The sequence below is a fragment of the Bacillus rossius genome, chromosome 10 (genome assembly GCF_032445375.1).
Source record: "Bacillus rossius redtenbacheri isolate Brsri chromosome 10, Brsri_v3, whole genome shotgun sequence".
Classification (NCBI taxonomy): domain Eukaryota; kingdom Metazoa; phylum Arthropoda; class Insecta; order Phasmatodea; family Bacillidae; genus Bacillus; species Bacillus rossius.
The window spans coordinates 12443134-12458744 of record NC_086337.1 but is presented as its reverse complement, the minus strand read 5'-3'; the positions used below and the strand labels follow the sequence as shown (position 1 = coordinate 12458744).

Genomic DNA, 15611 nt, shown 5'->3' with positions numbered 1-15611 from the left:
GGGCTGCAATTCCAAATCTGTCTGCAGCTGGTGCAGCGGCCCGCATCACGCTCCAGACTGCCCGCATGGGGGCAGCCGCGAATACGTACGCTGCGCCATCTGCAAAGGGCAGCATGCTTTTAACTGCCGGGGCTGCCCGGTCTACAAGGCTGAATCGCGCCGTCACCTTCCGCCACAGACGCGACACGAGCGAGAGCGGCAATCGAAATACGACATGAGGGCAAATCGGCGTGCTGCAGCGGCAGCAAAAACACCGCCCCAGCCAAAAGGCCCCTCAGGCCAGCAACCTGGCAACCCGCGCCAGTACTCGGGCCCACCGACACCACCCAGGCACTGCCCCTGGGGCCCCCCTGCGCCCCCCGAAATGAGGCAATGCTTACCCCAACAGGCACAAAACAGGTTCGCGCCCCTTGTGCCAGTCTGTGCCAACGACTACAGGCCTCGCCGGCAGTTCCAGGGCCAGCCCGCGCCACACTTCAAAAAGCACCCGAGCGGCCACAAAAATGGCAAGGGTGCCTTACGCAAGCCGCGCGACACACATGCGCCTCCCGCACCACAGACTCCGGCCCAACCACGCAGCAAGCCGCAGAAGGCCCCCCTGCACAGCCGCAGCAGGCCTCACATGCACCTGCCGACACAATGGCAGTTTATATCACCCCAGGGACGTCATCGGCACCCCAGCCCACCCCCGCGCCCACACCAAAACAACCAGTGCTGGAGGACTTCCTGCAGGTCTTGGAGAAATCTGAGACCTTCAAGTCAGACCCCAACCTGGCAGCGACCATCATGCCAATGTGCCAACTCATGGCCATATGGTGAAACCCGCAAACGGAGCTGCCAGACAAAATACAGGCCACAATGGGCTTCGTAAAACTTCTCACTGCTCGCCACAATGGCAGCAAATAATTCCGGACCGTACCAAACGCAATCGGCCGGAAACACTAATAATAGTATATACAAAATCCTTTTCTGGAATGCACGTGTAATTAAGAATAAAATATCAGAATTTACTCATCACTTAAATAATTATAAAATTGATATCGCGGCAATCAACGAAACATTTTTGCGTCAGGCAGAACGACTTACTATATTAAATTATGTCATCTATAGGCACGATAGGGCTAATGATGCCAGAGGCGGAGGCGTTGCTATAGCTGTGCATAGGCGAATTAAACATACAGAATGCCAGCTCCCACAGTTCCCTAACTTAGAAGCTGTAGGCATTTACCTGGTCATTAATAGACAAGTTAAAATAATTTCCATATATGCTAAACCAGGCCGATCACTTACCGTGGCAGAACTGGAGGCTTTATTCAATGTAGGTCCGTGTTTCCTGGCTATCGGGGACATAAATGCTAAGCATATAGAGTGCAACTGCAGGCGCACTACAGCGAACAATAAACTGCTCTATACGCATCAACTTAACAGAAATTACCATGTGCATGCTCCCTCAGAGCCTACTCATGACACAGGCCAAATACATTCTTTCCCTGACATACTGGACATAGTTATTAATAAGCATTTTAATACAGGTTTCGAGCTGGAAGTGGTGCATGAAATGTCCTCAGACCACTTCCCAGTTCACATTCTATTTGACAATGCGAACACAGAAACCAACACGCCCCGCAAAACTAAAGACTATCACCGCGCCGATTGGAGGGGCTTTCAAAATCATTTAATACATGCCTTGACTGACGCTACAGAGCTTAATATTACAACAGGCGATGAATTGGAGGCAGCGATAGCTGACCTCACAACAAAAATACAAGACGGGATAACCGTGTGCATACCAGAAAAGGAGATTAGGTTAGAGCATGATGAGCTGCCAGCATACATCTCGCAATTAATAGCACAAAAAAGCCGCCTACGTAGACGGTACACGAGACACATACAGGCCGAAACCAAGCGCCGAATAAATGAATTACAGACAGTAATATCGGAAGAAATAGAACCCTGGCGCGCCAGCACATGGGAACATAAAATTTCTAAACTCAAAATCCAGGACAATAGCGCCTGGACTATGACGAAACGCATACTTAATAAATCACAGAAAATTCCTTCCCTACAAACTGACACGGGAATAGCTTTCAAACCCGCGGACAAGGCAGAAGCCTTTGTAAAAACACTGCAAACTGCATTCCAGCCGCACAACAGGCCTTGCGATAGGCAATTCACTACCCACATATATAGGGAACTACGCACTAAACTACAACAACCAGTGCTAGTGGAACCGACATTCACCTTCGCACAAGAAATTAAAAGGGTCATTAAGCGAATGAAACCCAGTAAAGCCCCCGGAAATGATAGCATCCAAGCTATTGTTTTAAAACAACTCCCAGACGAAACGCTGGAATACTTAGCTGCGTGTATTAATGCAATATTAGTATTACAACACTTCCCTACGCAATGGAAAGAGGCAAATGTAATTGTCTTTCACAAACCACAGAAAGATAAAACCCTCCCGCAAAATTACAGACCAATAAGCTTATTAAGCACACTGTCAAAAGTAGCCGAACGTATTATATTACATAGGTTAAATATACACATACGTGAACATAACATCCTGCCCAACGAGCAGTTTGGTTTTCGCGCAGCGCATTCCACAATACAGCCACTAGTTCGCCTCACAGAGGAAATAACTAGCGCATTCAATGTCGAAGATTATGTAATTGCTACATTTCTAGATGTTGAAAAAGCATTCGACAGAGTCTTCCACGCAGGCTTAATATACAAAATGTATGAAACAGGCTTTCCTGACTGTTACGTAAAATTAATAGCATCATACCTGGCCAATAGAACAATTAGAGTCACTGCTGAAGGCACTAAATCCACACTTAAGCACATAAATGCTGGTGTAGCACAAGGCAGCATTTTAGGCCCTGTCTTATTTAATGTGTATGTAAGCGACATACCCAAGCAAGAGCACCGCCTCGTGAACTTAGGCTGCTATGCAGACGACATGGTTCTGTACAGCAGATCACATAATTTGCGCCTAGCTACGACTAGAGTGCAAACCGGGCTAGATACAATGCAACAGTGGTGCACAAAATGGCGCACTAAAATAAATACCACAAAATATGAGGTAGTAGTATTTATACGAAAAAATCTACCGCAACCAAATAACAGGCCACAGCTTACCTTGTTTGGCGAAAATATACCGCACAAGGACGCAGCTACATACCTAGGAGTTATTATGGACCGCAAACTACTATGGCGAAACCATATAGACACCAAGCGCGGCCAAGCATATGGGAGAATGAGCTCACTCTACTCAGTAATGATTAGGCGCCTGGGAGGCACTTTGTACAATGGCTTTGCCCTGTATACCACCCTCATTCGACCCATAATTACATATGCAGCCCCCGTGTGGGCCACAGCAGCCAAAACACATTTACTAAAATTACAGCGAATACAAAACAGATGCATTTGTATCGCCACAGATGCCCCCAGATACTGCCCAGTCGAGGCTCTCCATCGGGAAACGGACACAGAAACATTACGTGATTTTTACGTCCGAACCACACAAACATTTTATGATAAATGTGCCGTACACGAAAATCCGAAAAAGCGGTACCCCGACCAAACGGTTGCGGACCGGCGAGAAAATTCTTCCCTATGCTTTAGCATAGCGAGGGCAGGTCGCGCCTTCAAATTACACAAAAACACTAGAGCACTTTACACAAGTATGCTGGCAGCTGTCACACACATCACAGCTAATATCTAAGAGTACACAAACTCGTAGAACATAAGCGTAGGAAGTTGCTGTTAGGGATTCGCAATGAAGGAGTGGGCAATTTCTCTAACTGCCGACTGCCTTTTGCTGGCGACAGGCGATCTAAAGCTATGTCCTCTCCAGAGTGTGTCCCAACACATCAACTTGCGGGCACACTATTTAAATTAATTATTCGTAGCTATTGATGCGTAGATGCTGTGATAATGGGTTAAGCAATGACGGACGAACTAATTTCTCTATGTGCCGACAGCCATTGACAGGCGACAGGCGACCTGAAGCTATAGTTCCTCCGGAGTAAGGCCCTTGTCTCAGCTCGCGGGTAATCAACGTAATAAAAACATTTAATGCTCACGCATGCGCTACAACACATGTCATTTAGTTTTAGAATACAAAATAGTATTAATTTTCAGCTGGCTGGCAGCTGGGGGGAAACGACTAAGTCGCCCCCAAAAAACCAGTGCCCCTAAACACCACAAGCGGACACAACTGTCCAAGCGCCCAACCCCCGCATGGTAGACTATTTCTACTCTGACCAACTCTTCTTCCTGAACCATCCTTCTGTTCCTGAAACCAACCTGCTTGTAATTAATGCATGTAATTTTTTGCATGTTGCATGAAAGTGCCCAGGGTTTTTCCTCTGTCTATGGAGGTTTTACCTGGGCCCAACTTATCTAGTTATAGTCTAGTATTAAGAAGGGGAGTTAGTCATGCACACACACACGATGCATGCTCCCTTGTCTGCATGGCTTAAACCCAGCATGAATAGGCGTAAAGGCTTCGGCCTGGGACGCACCTAGAGTCTTCCCTAACCCAGACCCTCCCAAACAAAATACACTTAGTTTTAGTTAGGTTAGGAAAAAAAAAAAATCAACCCGAGTTCCGGCAGCACCTTGGTAGAGGACGGACGTGTCCCAGAGCAGCTCCAGCGGTCTAGCTTGTTCAGTTGTTGATAGCACTTCTCAGTGCTATCACGGCTGGCAGCAGACGATCATTGAAAGGTACCTGTGTGCCTCGTGTGCACAGGCGGTAACAGTTGTGCTGTGAAGGTACAGGTACAAAGGTATTGACGATCAACAAACTCTGTGACACCCGGGGAGTTAGATCCCCTACAGCCTAGCCTGAACCCGGATAACTTAGCCCCGGGGGACGGTCAGTGGGTGCGCAAGAGTGTGAGGCACGGACTTGACAATGACTGAGATGGACGATTCAATGCCCTCCCCTCAGGAGGATGCAACCAATGGCAACTGGCAGACAGTCGCCACGAAAAAGGCGAATAGGTCGCACCACGAGATGGCGGCCTCTTCCTCGACCGAGCAGGCGGGACCCGCCCCCCCCCCCCAAACAGCCACCTTAGGCAGCGCCCAAGGCCCCTCGCGTCAAGCCACTCTATGTGTTCCTTGACCAGGGGCACCAATACCCGCGAGTGTACCATGCACTCAAAAATACCCTTACCGAGCACTTCACCTGTACGAACCGCGGGAAGGATGAACTCATGGTCCACACCGCCACCATCGCGGACTACACGCGCGCGAGTAAGGCCCTTCAGGCCATTGGGGCGCAGCATTCGGTGCTTCTGCAACAGCACGAAATGCCCAAGAAATTCGTGCTGCGCGGCGTACACCGCCACACACCGACGGACTTTCTGCTAGAGGAGTTCGCCGCGCCCAACATGCCCGTCCAAAACCAATGGTTCCTGGAGAACAGGCGGAGGCGGGAGAAGTGCGACGCCCTCGTCATTGAGGTGCCGCAGTCGTGCGACTCCGCCATAATACAGGCTCTGCGCGAATTTGCTGGAATGCGGATTCGCGTGGACGACTACAGGCGACCGAAGGGCCCTGCGCAGTGCAGCAACTGCCAACGATTTAACCACGTGGGCAAAGGCTGCAGCGCGGCACCAGTTTACAGATGGTGCAGTGGCCCGCACTGTGCCACTGAATGCCCGCACGGTGCAGTGCGTACAAGAAGGAGACACGGAGGCACCTTTCCCCCCCCCAAGAGCGAAAAAAAGCGGGAGCAGCAGTCCCACCGTGACATGCGCGACAACATGCGCGCCACCAACCAGCCCCAGCCCCAACAGCAGGCACCGCAGGAACATCATGCCCCCCCAAGACACAACCCCTGGGGCCCACCGCCGCCGTGCTTCGGCGACTATCTGGCGTAGGCCAGCAGGAGCCGGTTTGCGCCCCTGCAGCAGCACTGGGAGCCCAGCCACAATGAGCTGGACTACCCAGTGCTTGCCAACAACCCGTGGCAGAGGAAGGAGGGGTTCAAGAAGAACCCCACGGGCCACAAAAATGGCCAAGGAAAGCCCCCGCGCCCCGCCCAGGACAGGCCCCGACAGCCCGCCCAGGACATGCTGGCAGCCACCAAGCCAGCTCCAACACCGGCGAAGAGAACGCCAGCCCCCACCCAGCCGCAGGCCGCACCCGTGGCAGCAATGGCAGTCGATGCAGCACCAGAGCTGCCAACTGCCCAGCTGACACCGTCCACCAGCGCCCAGGCACCGCAGCTCGCGGACATCCAGGCGGTCATCCACTCCCACGAGGCCATCAGAGGCAACGCCCAACTGCAGAGTGCCATCGGTCATCTGTGCCAAGTTCTAGTCATCTGGCTAGACACCTCCAAATCCATGGCCGACAAAATACGTGCCACCATGGATTGCGTGTGTGCGCTTTTTGGGGTCGTCGTCAATGACCAGCAATAATTCGGCACCGAATTGCAGCACACACGCAGCCACTAGTCCTAAGTTACATTCCCTCCTCTTCTGGAATGCACGCGGCATTAAAAATAAACTACCGGAATTTATCAACCACCTGGATAAATATAAAATAAAAATAGCTGCGATAAACGAAACACATCTGACTCCGACAGACAGGCTGACAATATTAAATTATGTCATTTATAGGCGCGATCGAGACGCACGAGGCGGTAGAGTAGCCCTTGCTGTCCTCAGTAGTGTAAAGCATTCTGCTTGCCAGCTCCCAGATTTCCAACACCTTGAGGCTATAGGTATCAATCTAACTATTAATAGACAACAGATTAAATTAATCTCCATGTATGCGCCACTAGGTAGGTCCCTCAGTGAGGCGGACTTGGACGCCTTGTATGGGGCGCCCCCGAGCTTCCTCGCCATAGGCGACATAAACGCTAAACACATAGAGTGGAACTGCAGACACGCTACAGCGAACGGCAGACTACTCTACACCCACCAACTTAGCAGAAACTACCATGTACATGCTCCCTCAGAGCCTACACATGACACTGGCAGACAGAATAGCATGCCTGATATTTTAGATATCGCTCTGAATAAACGTGTACACACGGTACTCGAACTCGAGGTTGTACATGACATGTCATCAGACAACTTCCCAGTCCACTTGATTTTCGATGATGCCAATGTAGACTCCAACCAGCCACGAAAAATAAGGGACTATAAAAATGCGGACTGGCACAATTCAAAAATTATTTATCAATAAATATCCCAGATGCGGCAGAAATAAGCATCATGAATGGCGACAACTTAAATTCCGCGATATTAGAATTAACTGAGAAAATCCAGGATGGTATTAGCCAGTGCATCCCGGAAAAGGAGGTTAGGTTAGCACACGACGAGCTGCCAGAATACATCCGCAGCTTTATTTCACAAAAAAATCGACTGCAGCGCGAATACACACAGCAGACGAAACGCCGAATAAATGAAATACAAACTGTCATTTCTGACGAAATTTCACTCTGGCGAAACAGCCAGTGGGAAACTAAAATCGCGAGACTCGATGTCCAGGACGGAAGCGCCTGGACAATGACGAAGCGTATTCTAAACAAATCAGACAAAATCCCGCCCCTTGAAACAAATAATGGCATAGTTTTCCAGCCCTGTGACAAGGCACAAGCTTTCGCTGACACACTGGAAACAGCAATCCAACCCAACATGCAGCCCTGCGATAGGCTATTCACAGCGCAAATTTACCGCGAACTCCGCGTTAAACTGCGACTACCTACACTCTCTGCGCCTCTGTTAACACAGGCACAAGATATAAAGCGTGCTATCAAAAAAATGAAGCCACGAAAAGCTCCCGGAAATGACGGCATACCGGCTGTTGTTCTCAAACAACTCCCGGCCGAAACACTAGAATATCTAGCCGAATGCATCAATGCAATGTTTAGGTTAAATATTTTCCCCTCGCAGTGGAAAGAGGCTCGAGTTATAGTCTTCCACAAGCCAGGCAAAAACAAAACACTGCCACAGAATTACAGACCTACCAGTCTGCTAAGCACTGTGTCTAAAGTCGTGGAGAGTATCATACTACACAGACTTAATGTGCACATTCACGAAAATAACATACTACCGAATGAACAGTTCGGCTTTCGCAGTACGCATTCGACAGTACATCAGCTAGTGCGCCTTACTGAGGAAATCACAAGCGCATTTAACGTACAAGACTACGTAGTCGCTACGTTTATAGACGTAGAGAAAGCCTTCGACAGAGTATTTCATGCGGGGCTAATCTACAAACTCTACCAAACAGGATACCCGGACTGTTATATTAAAATAGTCGCGTCCTATTTAGCAGACAGAACCTTTAGAGTATTTACCGAAGGAGCTCTATCTGACATTAAACAAATAAGAGCAGGTTCCACAGGGTAGCATTTTAGGCCCTGTACTCTTCAATATATATGTCAGTGACATTCCACGCCCCGCACACCGACTGGTAAAGCTGGGCTGTTATGCAGATGACACAGTGCTGTATAGCAGGTCCCACAACCTCCAACTAGCTACAAACAGATTGCAAGTCGCGCTCACTGAGTTCGAAAGATGGTGCACGACTTGGCGTATAAAAGTAAACACAACTAAATCAGAGGCTATTGTGTTTACTCGCAAACATCTCCCGCCTGCAGAACACAGGACGCAAATACGTTTGTTTGACGAACAAATACCGCACAAGGATGTAGTGAAATATCTAGGCGAACACATGGATAGGAAACTACTCTGGCGCACTCACATTGACATTAAGCGAGCACAAGCACAGGCTAGAATTAGTGCACTCTACCCAGTAATGAGCAGGAGATGTGCAGCAAGGTTAAAACCGGCCTACTGCTGTACAAAGCTCTCATACGCCCAATAATCACATAAGGTACGTAAGCCAAATAAGGCCCGGTTCCAAATAAGGCCCACCCATTATTTCCGGGCCCTACGTGTAGAAGATGTAACGGATGTGCTTTGCTACTGATTGCTCCTGCCATCTAACGACCAGACCAGAAACTAGTTCGCCGCAGCAATGCAACCACGCCATTGTATGAGCAGGTGTTCGTTGTTTGTCACAAAGGACGGCGTTTCTTCTTATTTTCAGGTATGTAAATATTTGGTTACACGTGAAAATGTATAATAGTATTTGGCAAACCTTTATCATATTTTTAATAGTCATTTTAATGGCATTCAGAATTGCATATTATAAATATTGCAAAATCTATACAAACAGATGTTATTTAAATGTTAATATATGATTGTGTAGGTATTTATCGGGAGCCAAATAAAGCCCAGTTGACCAGAGCCTAATAAGGCCACCCGGGCCTTATTTAGAACACAGTTAATCATGCCATAATTTTACAAAGATGTGTGCAGTTTAAAGAGTGGGAATAGATTTGGGCGGCTCTTAGCCGTAGTCTTGGGAGCTGATGAGGGTTGACATAATGTGAACATGTAGAGGCGCAGGGAAAATTTACAGCAAAATTAACTTCAAGTAACTTAGGAAACGCCCTTATTAAGTTTACAATAATTTTTGAAAGTACACTTTAAAGACTACAGTGCAAAACATTCATGTGTCAAATTAAAGTTTTTAAACAAATGTATTATGGTTTCACTTATAAGTAATGCTAGTAGCTCACTTAAATTTTTTTTCCCAGTGTTCTGTATTTTTTCCTCAGATGGCGCCTGTTAAGAAAAAACGAGCATTGTGGACTGAGGACCAATTTTCTCGAGCAATGAAGGCCGTAAGTGATGGTTCTTCTGTAAGGAGTGCTGCCCAGGAATTCGTAATTCCCAGAAGAACCCTTAGAAATCATCTTCTCACAGGTACAGTGACTTAGAAACTAGGTCGACCATCATATCTTACTGTGTATCAAGAAAATTAATTGTGTAAAATAATTTTCCGCCTAGCTGATATAGAGATGCATATAACTGCAAAAATCGTTTGGCAATCTGTATTTTCATTTTGCGAAGCAAATAAAATTCAAGCTCCTTTCACCCATGGAAGTGCTGGGCGGAAGTGGTTGAAATTATTTTTGCGAAGACATCCCGATGTTGCCCAACGAAAAGCCCAATCGATGAACCCAGGCAGAGCTTCAAAACTAAATAAGTTTGTCGTGAATGATTACTTTCAAAAATTGAAGGAAGTAATGATTAGGTTAGATATTTTTGACAAGCCTCAGCTTATATTCAATTTGGATGAGAAAGGTTGCAGACTTACCTTGCATAAGCAACAGAAAACATTTGCCAGAAAAGGAGCCAAGCATGTTTATTTAATAATGCAAGAACATGGCGAAAGTGTATAAATTGTGTCCTGTGGAAATGCCATTGGACAAGTTATCCCACCAATGGTAATATTTAAAGGTGTAAGATGCAACCCTGCATGGAAAGATAACTTACCTAGTGGAACAGCAATTGAAATGACCGTGAAAGGTTACATGACAACTGCCACCTTCATAAATTGGGTTCATCACTTTTCGCAGTACAGGCCACCAGGCAATGTTCTTATTTTTGATGTAGCAAAATCCCATTTAGATGCTGGTATTGTGGAAGCAGCTGATAACTATGGCATAACATTATTTTGCTTACCAAGTAATACTACTCATGAGTTGCAACCGATGGACAAGGCTGTCTTTCGTCCTTTCGAGGCATTTTGGGACAATGAAGTGATGCTCTACTGGACAACACCACACACAGTCACGATAGAAAAATTACCAAGCATGATTTTGGGAAGATATTCACAAAAGTATGGCCAAAAGCTGCCTCGGCTGCAAATGTTGTCGCAGGCTTTAAAGCCACAGGAATTTTTCCCTACAATCCAAATATAATCCCAGAAGAAGCTTTTGCTCCTTCAGAGATCACATATAGAGCTGAAGACAATGCAGCTACAGCTACGACCATAGCACCACCTGAGTGCAATGCAGTTCCAGCTCCAAATGCATTCACAGCACAATATGAAGATGACGCAGCTGCAGCTACGACCATAGCACCACCTGAGGGCAATGCAGCTCCAGCTCCAGATGCACCCACATCACATTTTGAAGGCAATGCAGCTAGTAGCATCGCACCATCTAAGAGACTGCCAAAATCGCAAGCTGCTTCTTCATCACTGAATCTTGTTTTACCATCTTGTTCTTATCCAATAGCATATGCCTATAGAAAAAACACCATCTCCTCCTATAGTACCAGATCTTCAAGAGAATCAACCTCAGTGAGTGACGATATCTCTCTTCATGATAGTTAGAGCAGTGATCTTGAGTCTGATGAAGATGAATTTAAAACAACTTTTCAGGACATTTTGAATACACCTGAGATTAAAGTAAAAACGGCAGTTAGCAGAAAGAAATAATTAAATTACAAGACTATTGAAGTGACGAAATCTTTGTTTGAAGAACCAGGAAATTCTGGTCGTCAAAAGAAGAAAATATCTAAATACAGTGCTACTCTGAAAAAGAGGGCTACAGAAACACTTGAAAAGGGGGATAAAAATCTGACAGGGAAACTACGACCTGGGAACTCTAATAACAACAAAAAGTCTAAAATAAATGCAACAGAACAATCTAAGGAGAGTTGGTATTGTCATATTTGCGATTAGGATCGCCAGGTGGACATGCGACTATGCCAACAGTGTCTTCAGTATGTCCATGAACAATGTGTAGGGCTTTCACGTGAGGACAAAACATTTTTTTTCCTCTGTCCTGATTTTGAAAATTAGAATTTTGATTACCTACATTTTAAATATGATTGTGGTATGCCTTTACTTAAGTTATGATTCATATTCATAACCTAGCTTAAACTAGCATAACAACAGTTGATGAAGAATGTGCAGGGCTTTCAATTGTGTACAGATACATTTTTATCCACCCTGTATGTTATTACAATGTTTGTACATGTAAATTGTAATTTTGTTTGTGGTTTATCTTGTAATTATCATAACCTTGCTTAAAGTGGCATACAGACTATTTACTTGCAGTTAATTAATTCATTATAAGTGGGCCTTATATGGTACTCCTGATTGGCCTTATTTGGAACACGTGGTTTTATCAGTCCACTATTCAAACATTTGTGTTTTACAAAATAATGTCATTAAACAGGGTAAAATGTCAAAGTTTGAAGAGGTGATACTGATCACAACAAACAGAGGTATTTTATAGATATTTTCTCATAATATTGTGATTTATGGGAAAATGGGAAAATTCAATTAATCTTAGGCGGGCCTTATTTGGCTAACTTACCTTATGCAGCCCCTGTCTGGGCAACAGCTGCCCCTACACACTTAATTAAATTACAGCTAATTCAGAACAGGTGTAGGGGAGCCCGGGGCTAGTTGGCACACTTTTTAATAAAACATTTATATAATTTTTTCAATGTTGTTAATGTGAAATTTTTTTATGGCAGTTCAAGTATCTACATTTCAGCAATATATTTGAGCCACAACAATCGCAGTTTGAAAGTCATAAAATGGTTTATTTAATAATGAACTGTCCCACTGCTTGTGTGCCAACTTGCCCCTGGAACGGGGTAAGATGGCACACACGTAGGGGCATGTTGGCACACATTACAAAATTGAGCATATATGTGTATATATGTGCCTATATGTATAGGCTACATATATCTACATATATACAGGGATATATAGAATAATTTTACAACTAATTACTTTTTTGCATGTATCTTTATTTTATTTCATTACTAAATTTTATCGATTGCCTTCAAGTTTTTTTAACAGATATCACAAATTTATGGAAATACAATCATAGATAATATTACGAATGTGTTGCTTATTTAAGCTAAATATATAACATACATTAGCGCGCATATATATAAGTATACATATATATATATATATATATATATATATATATATCCAATTTCCGTATTTTTTAATGCTAATAATACAAAATCTTAAAATCTTAGCAATTTTACCTACAGTATTTTTCTCTGTATAGCCTATCATACAGTAAAATGTTAATAGAATGCCAATTCTGATCATGAAAATATTTATACTAAATTTTAACTGGTTGATCCAACATGAGCCAAAGTCTTCTAACATTTCTTACAGTTGTGGCACAAAAATTGCACGCTATTATCCGAACAATCTTCGTGGGCCCACATTTTGCAACCGACGCACTGCACCCACTGTTCACCGGGCCGGCTTTTGGAATATGGTCCTAAACAAAGAAGACATAATGTATCCTCCCTACTGGCTCTGCTGTTTGCTGTGTTGACACATATGTTTTTCTTTTTCTTGCATAACATTTTCACCTTAGACTTGCGTGGATTCTGAACTGTATCTTTCGAACTTCCAAACAAGTTTTTCTTAGCTCCTTTCTTCTTATCAATATCTGATTTCTTTTTAGCTAATTCATTTCTTATTGGAGTATCTGTCAACACTTCACTCTTCCTTTTCCTATTATTTACCCGGTTATTTTTCCTTGGACCAGCTTTGGGAAATGGTCTCACCATTTCTGGGCTTATGTTGCACGTAGAATCAACTACAATTTCCTTATCTTGTGATGCGATTTCGTGTAAGCCCCTGCTCGTTACGTCCATTGACGTTTCCTGATCAGCTTCTTCCTCAGTTAGTTGTACAATCAGCATATTTGAAGGGCCTGCTTCCATGATTACAGGTTCATTTGGTCTACATTGAACAGTGTTGTCTGAATTAGGCAATTCTCCACTGTCAACATCATTTTCGTCAGGTGCTGGGCGGTCTGTTACGTAACAACCAAGATAATCTGTATCCTTAAAGACATCAGGGTTGAAAGGTGATACCCCACTTACTCTGAAACCAGATAAAATATTTCTCGGCGTAACCGCACTAGAAAAAGCAGCATTTACAACTTCAGGTATGTCATAAATAGTCATTGTTTTCCCAGGATGGTTCACCAGCCAAGAATCACAGGCACTGTTCACAAATTTCTTTAAAGGGCCAAATACACTCCGGTCTAATGGTTGCAGTTTATGGCTGCAGTGTGGAGGGAAAGAAAGGACAGTGACCCCCTTATCTTTAAGGTAGTCCAATGCTTCAATTGAAAGATGTGAGTCGTGATTGTCAAGTAGCAACAGACATGGGTTTTCTTTGGAACACTTAACATTTGTTACGAAGTGATGTGCAAATTTGACGAAATTTGCTTCCTTCATCCAGCCGGTAGCATTTGCATCTCCAGAACTACCTATAGGCGCTCCTTTCAGAAAATATTCACGAAAATTGACGCGAGGGAAAACAAAATATGGTGGCACATGATTTCCTGTCGCAGATACTGCAACAGCTACAGTAACTAGAGTTCCTCTTTCGGCAGAAGTAATTTTACCTACTTGCTTAAAACCTTTCCGTGCAACTACTCTGTCTGGTCTTTGCACTGTAGTGATACCAGTCTCGTCCATGTTCCACACATCTCCAGGCCCAATTTTCAATCTATTCATAACGTCTTTCAAATTGTCGAAAAATGCTTTCACATTAGTGCGATTGAAACACGTAGCCCTTGAAAGACTGGTCGCTTCAGGTGTTCTTATAGAAAGTGTAGGATGCCGTTTTAAAAATGCAGAAAACCAATCCGCACCTGCCATTTCACAGTCAGCCCAAGAAGAAGGAAACCTTACCTTAAGTCTCACTGCATATTCAAATGCGAATTTCCTGACTTCCTTTGGTGACAATCCATAATAAATATCAGCTGCTTTCTTCAAATAATCAGCAAACTCATTCTCTTGTTCGTTTGTAAAAACCTGAAAAAAACAACCACAAGCCATTAAGCATCTTTAAATTCCTAATTGATATATTTATTCAGGTCGACAACATAACATTTTTTTTAAAAAGCCCTTACCTGTCTCAGTTTCTTGTAGCCAATTGTAAGAGGTGGGGTATCTTGTGGAGCAATAAGTTTTTCTTCAGTTACTTTGCTACAATATCGAGCCAAAGAGCGAAATGGAATTCCAAAATCCTTTGCTACGCTTCTGATGGACTTCCCTTCGAGTTTAACTTTCTTTACTGCTGTTAAAACAACGTCTTGGGAAGTCTGGCATCTATTACTTGTTCTTTTGTAGGTGCGCATGTTGAAGCCTAAAATAAAAAATGATATCCAATTAATAAAACTATAATATTTTGTTGTCTTTCCTACTTGTAATAATGTATGTAATGGTTTGAATTTCAAAAAAATATGCTATTTCATTCCAGTGCTAGCTTATACCTTTTACTCATAACAATGCGTTTCGTTTTGGAAGATCTAGAATCGCGAGAAAGTGTCCGGGGCATGTTGGCACATGTGCCAACATGCCCCGCCATCTATGTGCCAACTAGCCCCACAGCAACTTTTAAAACTTACTTGAGTGAACGAAAGAATTGGAATATATTTACATTATTTTAGTAATTGCTTCTTAAAACTAGCACGTTATAATGTTATACACAAATATTGTTTTAAAAATATATAATTTATTATAAAAGTTATATCCAAGTCTTTGTAAGACAAAATTTTTACTCACCAAACGTAGAAGTAAAGAAAATGGTCTCCTGTTTGTAATAGTGAAGACTCGCGGCGGAAAACAACAGGATCTAGGGACCTGGTCTGTGTGATCCTACATACAAGAGCGTTATGCTATCTGTCGGTAATTATTCGAACTATTAGCACTGTGCCAACT

At 44.1% G+C, this 15611-nt stretch overlaps 1 protein-coding gene across 1 annotated transcript; it reads right to left on the bottom strand.

Moving 5' to 3' along the window:
* Positions 1-10951: 10951 nt before the first annotated feature.
* On the bottom strand, positions 10952-15127 carry LOC134536296 (uncharacterized). Its single transcript, XM_063376048.1, has 3 exons — positions 14801-15127; positions 13698-14702; positions 10952-10969 (listed from the first exon to the last, which is right to left on the bottom strand). The coding sequence occupies exons 1-3, from the start codon at positions 15026-15028 to the stop codon at positions 10952-10954; spliced, it is 1251 nt and encodes a 416-aa protein (XP_063232118.1). The 5' UTR covers positions 15029-15127.
* Positions 15128-15611: the final 484 nt, after the last annotated feature.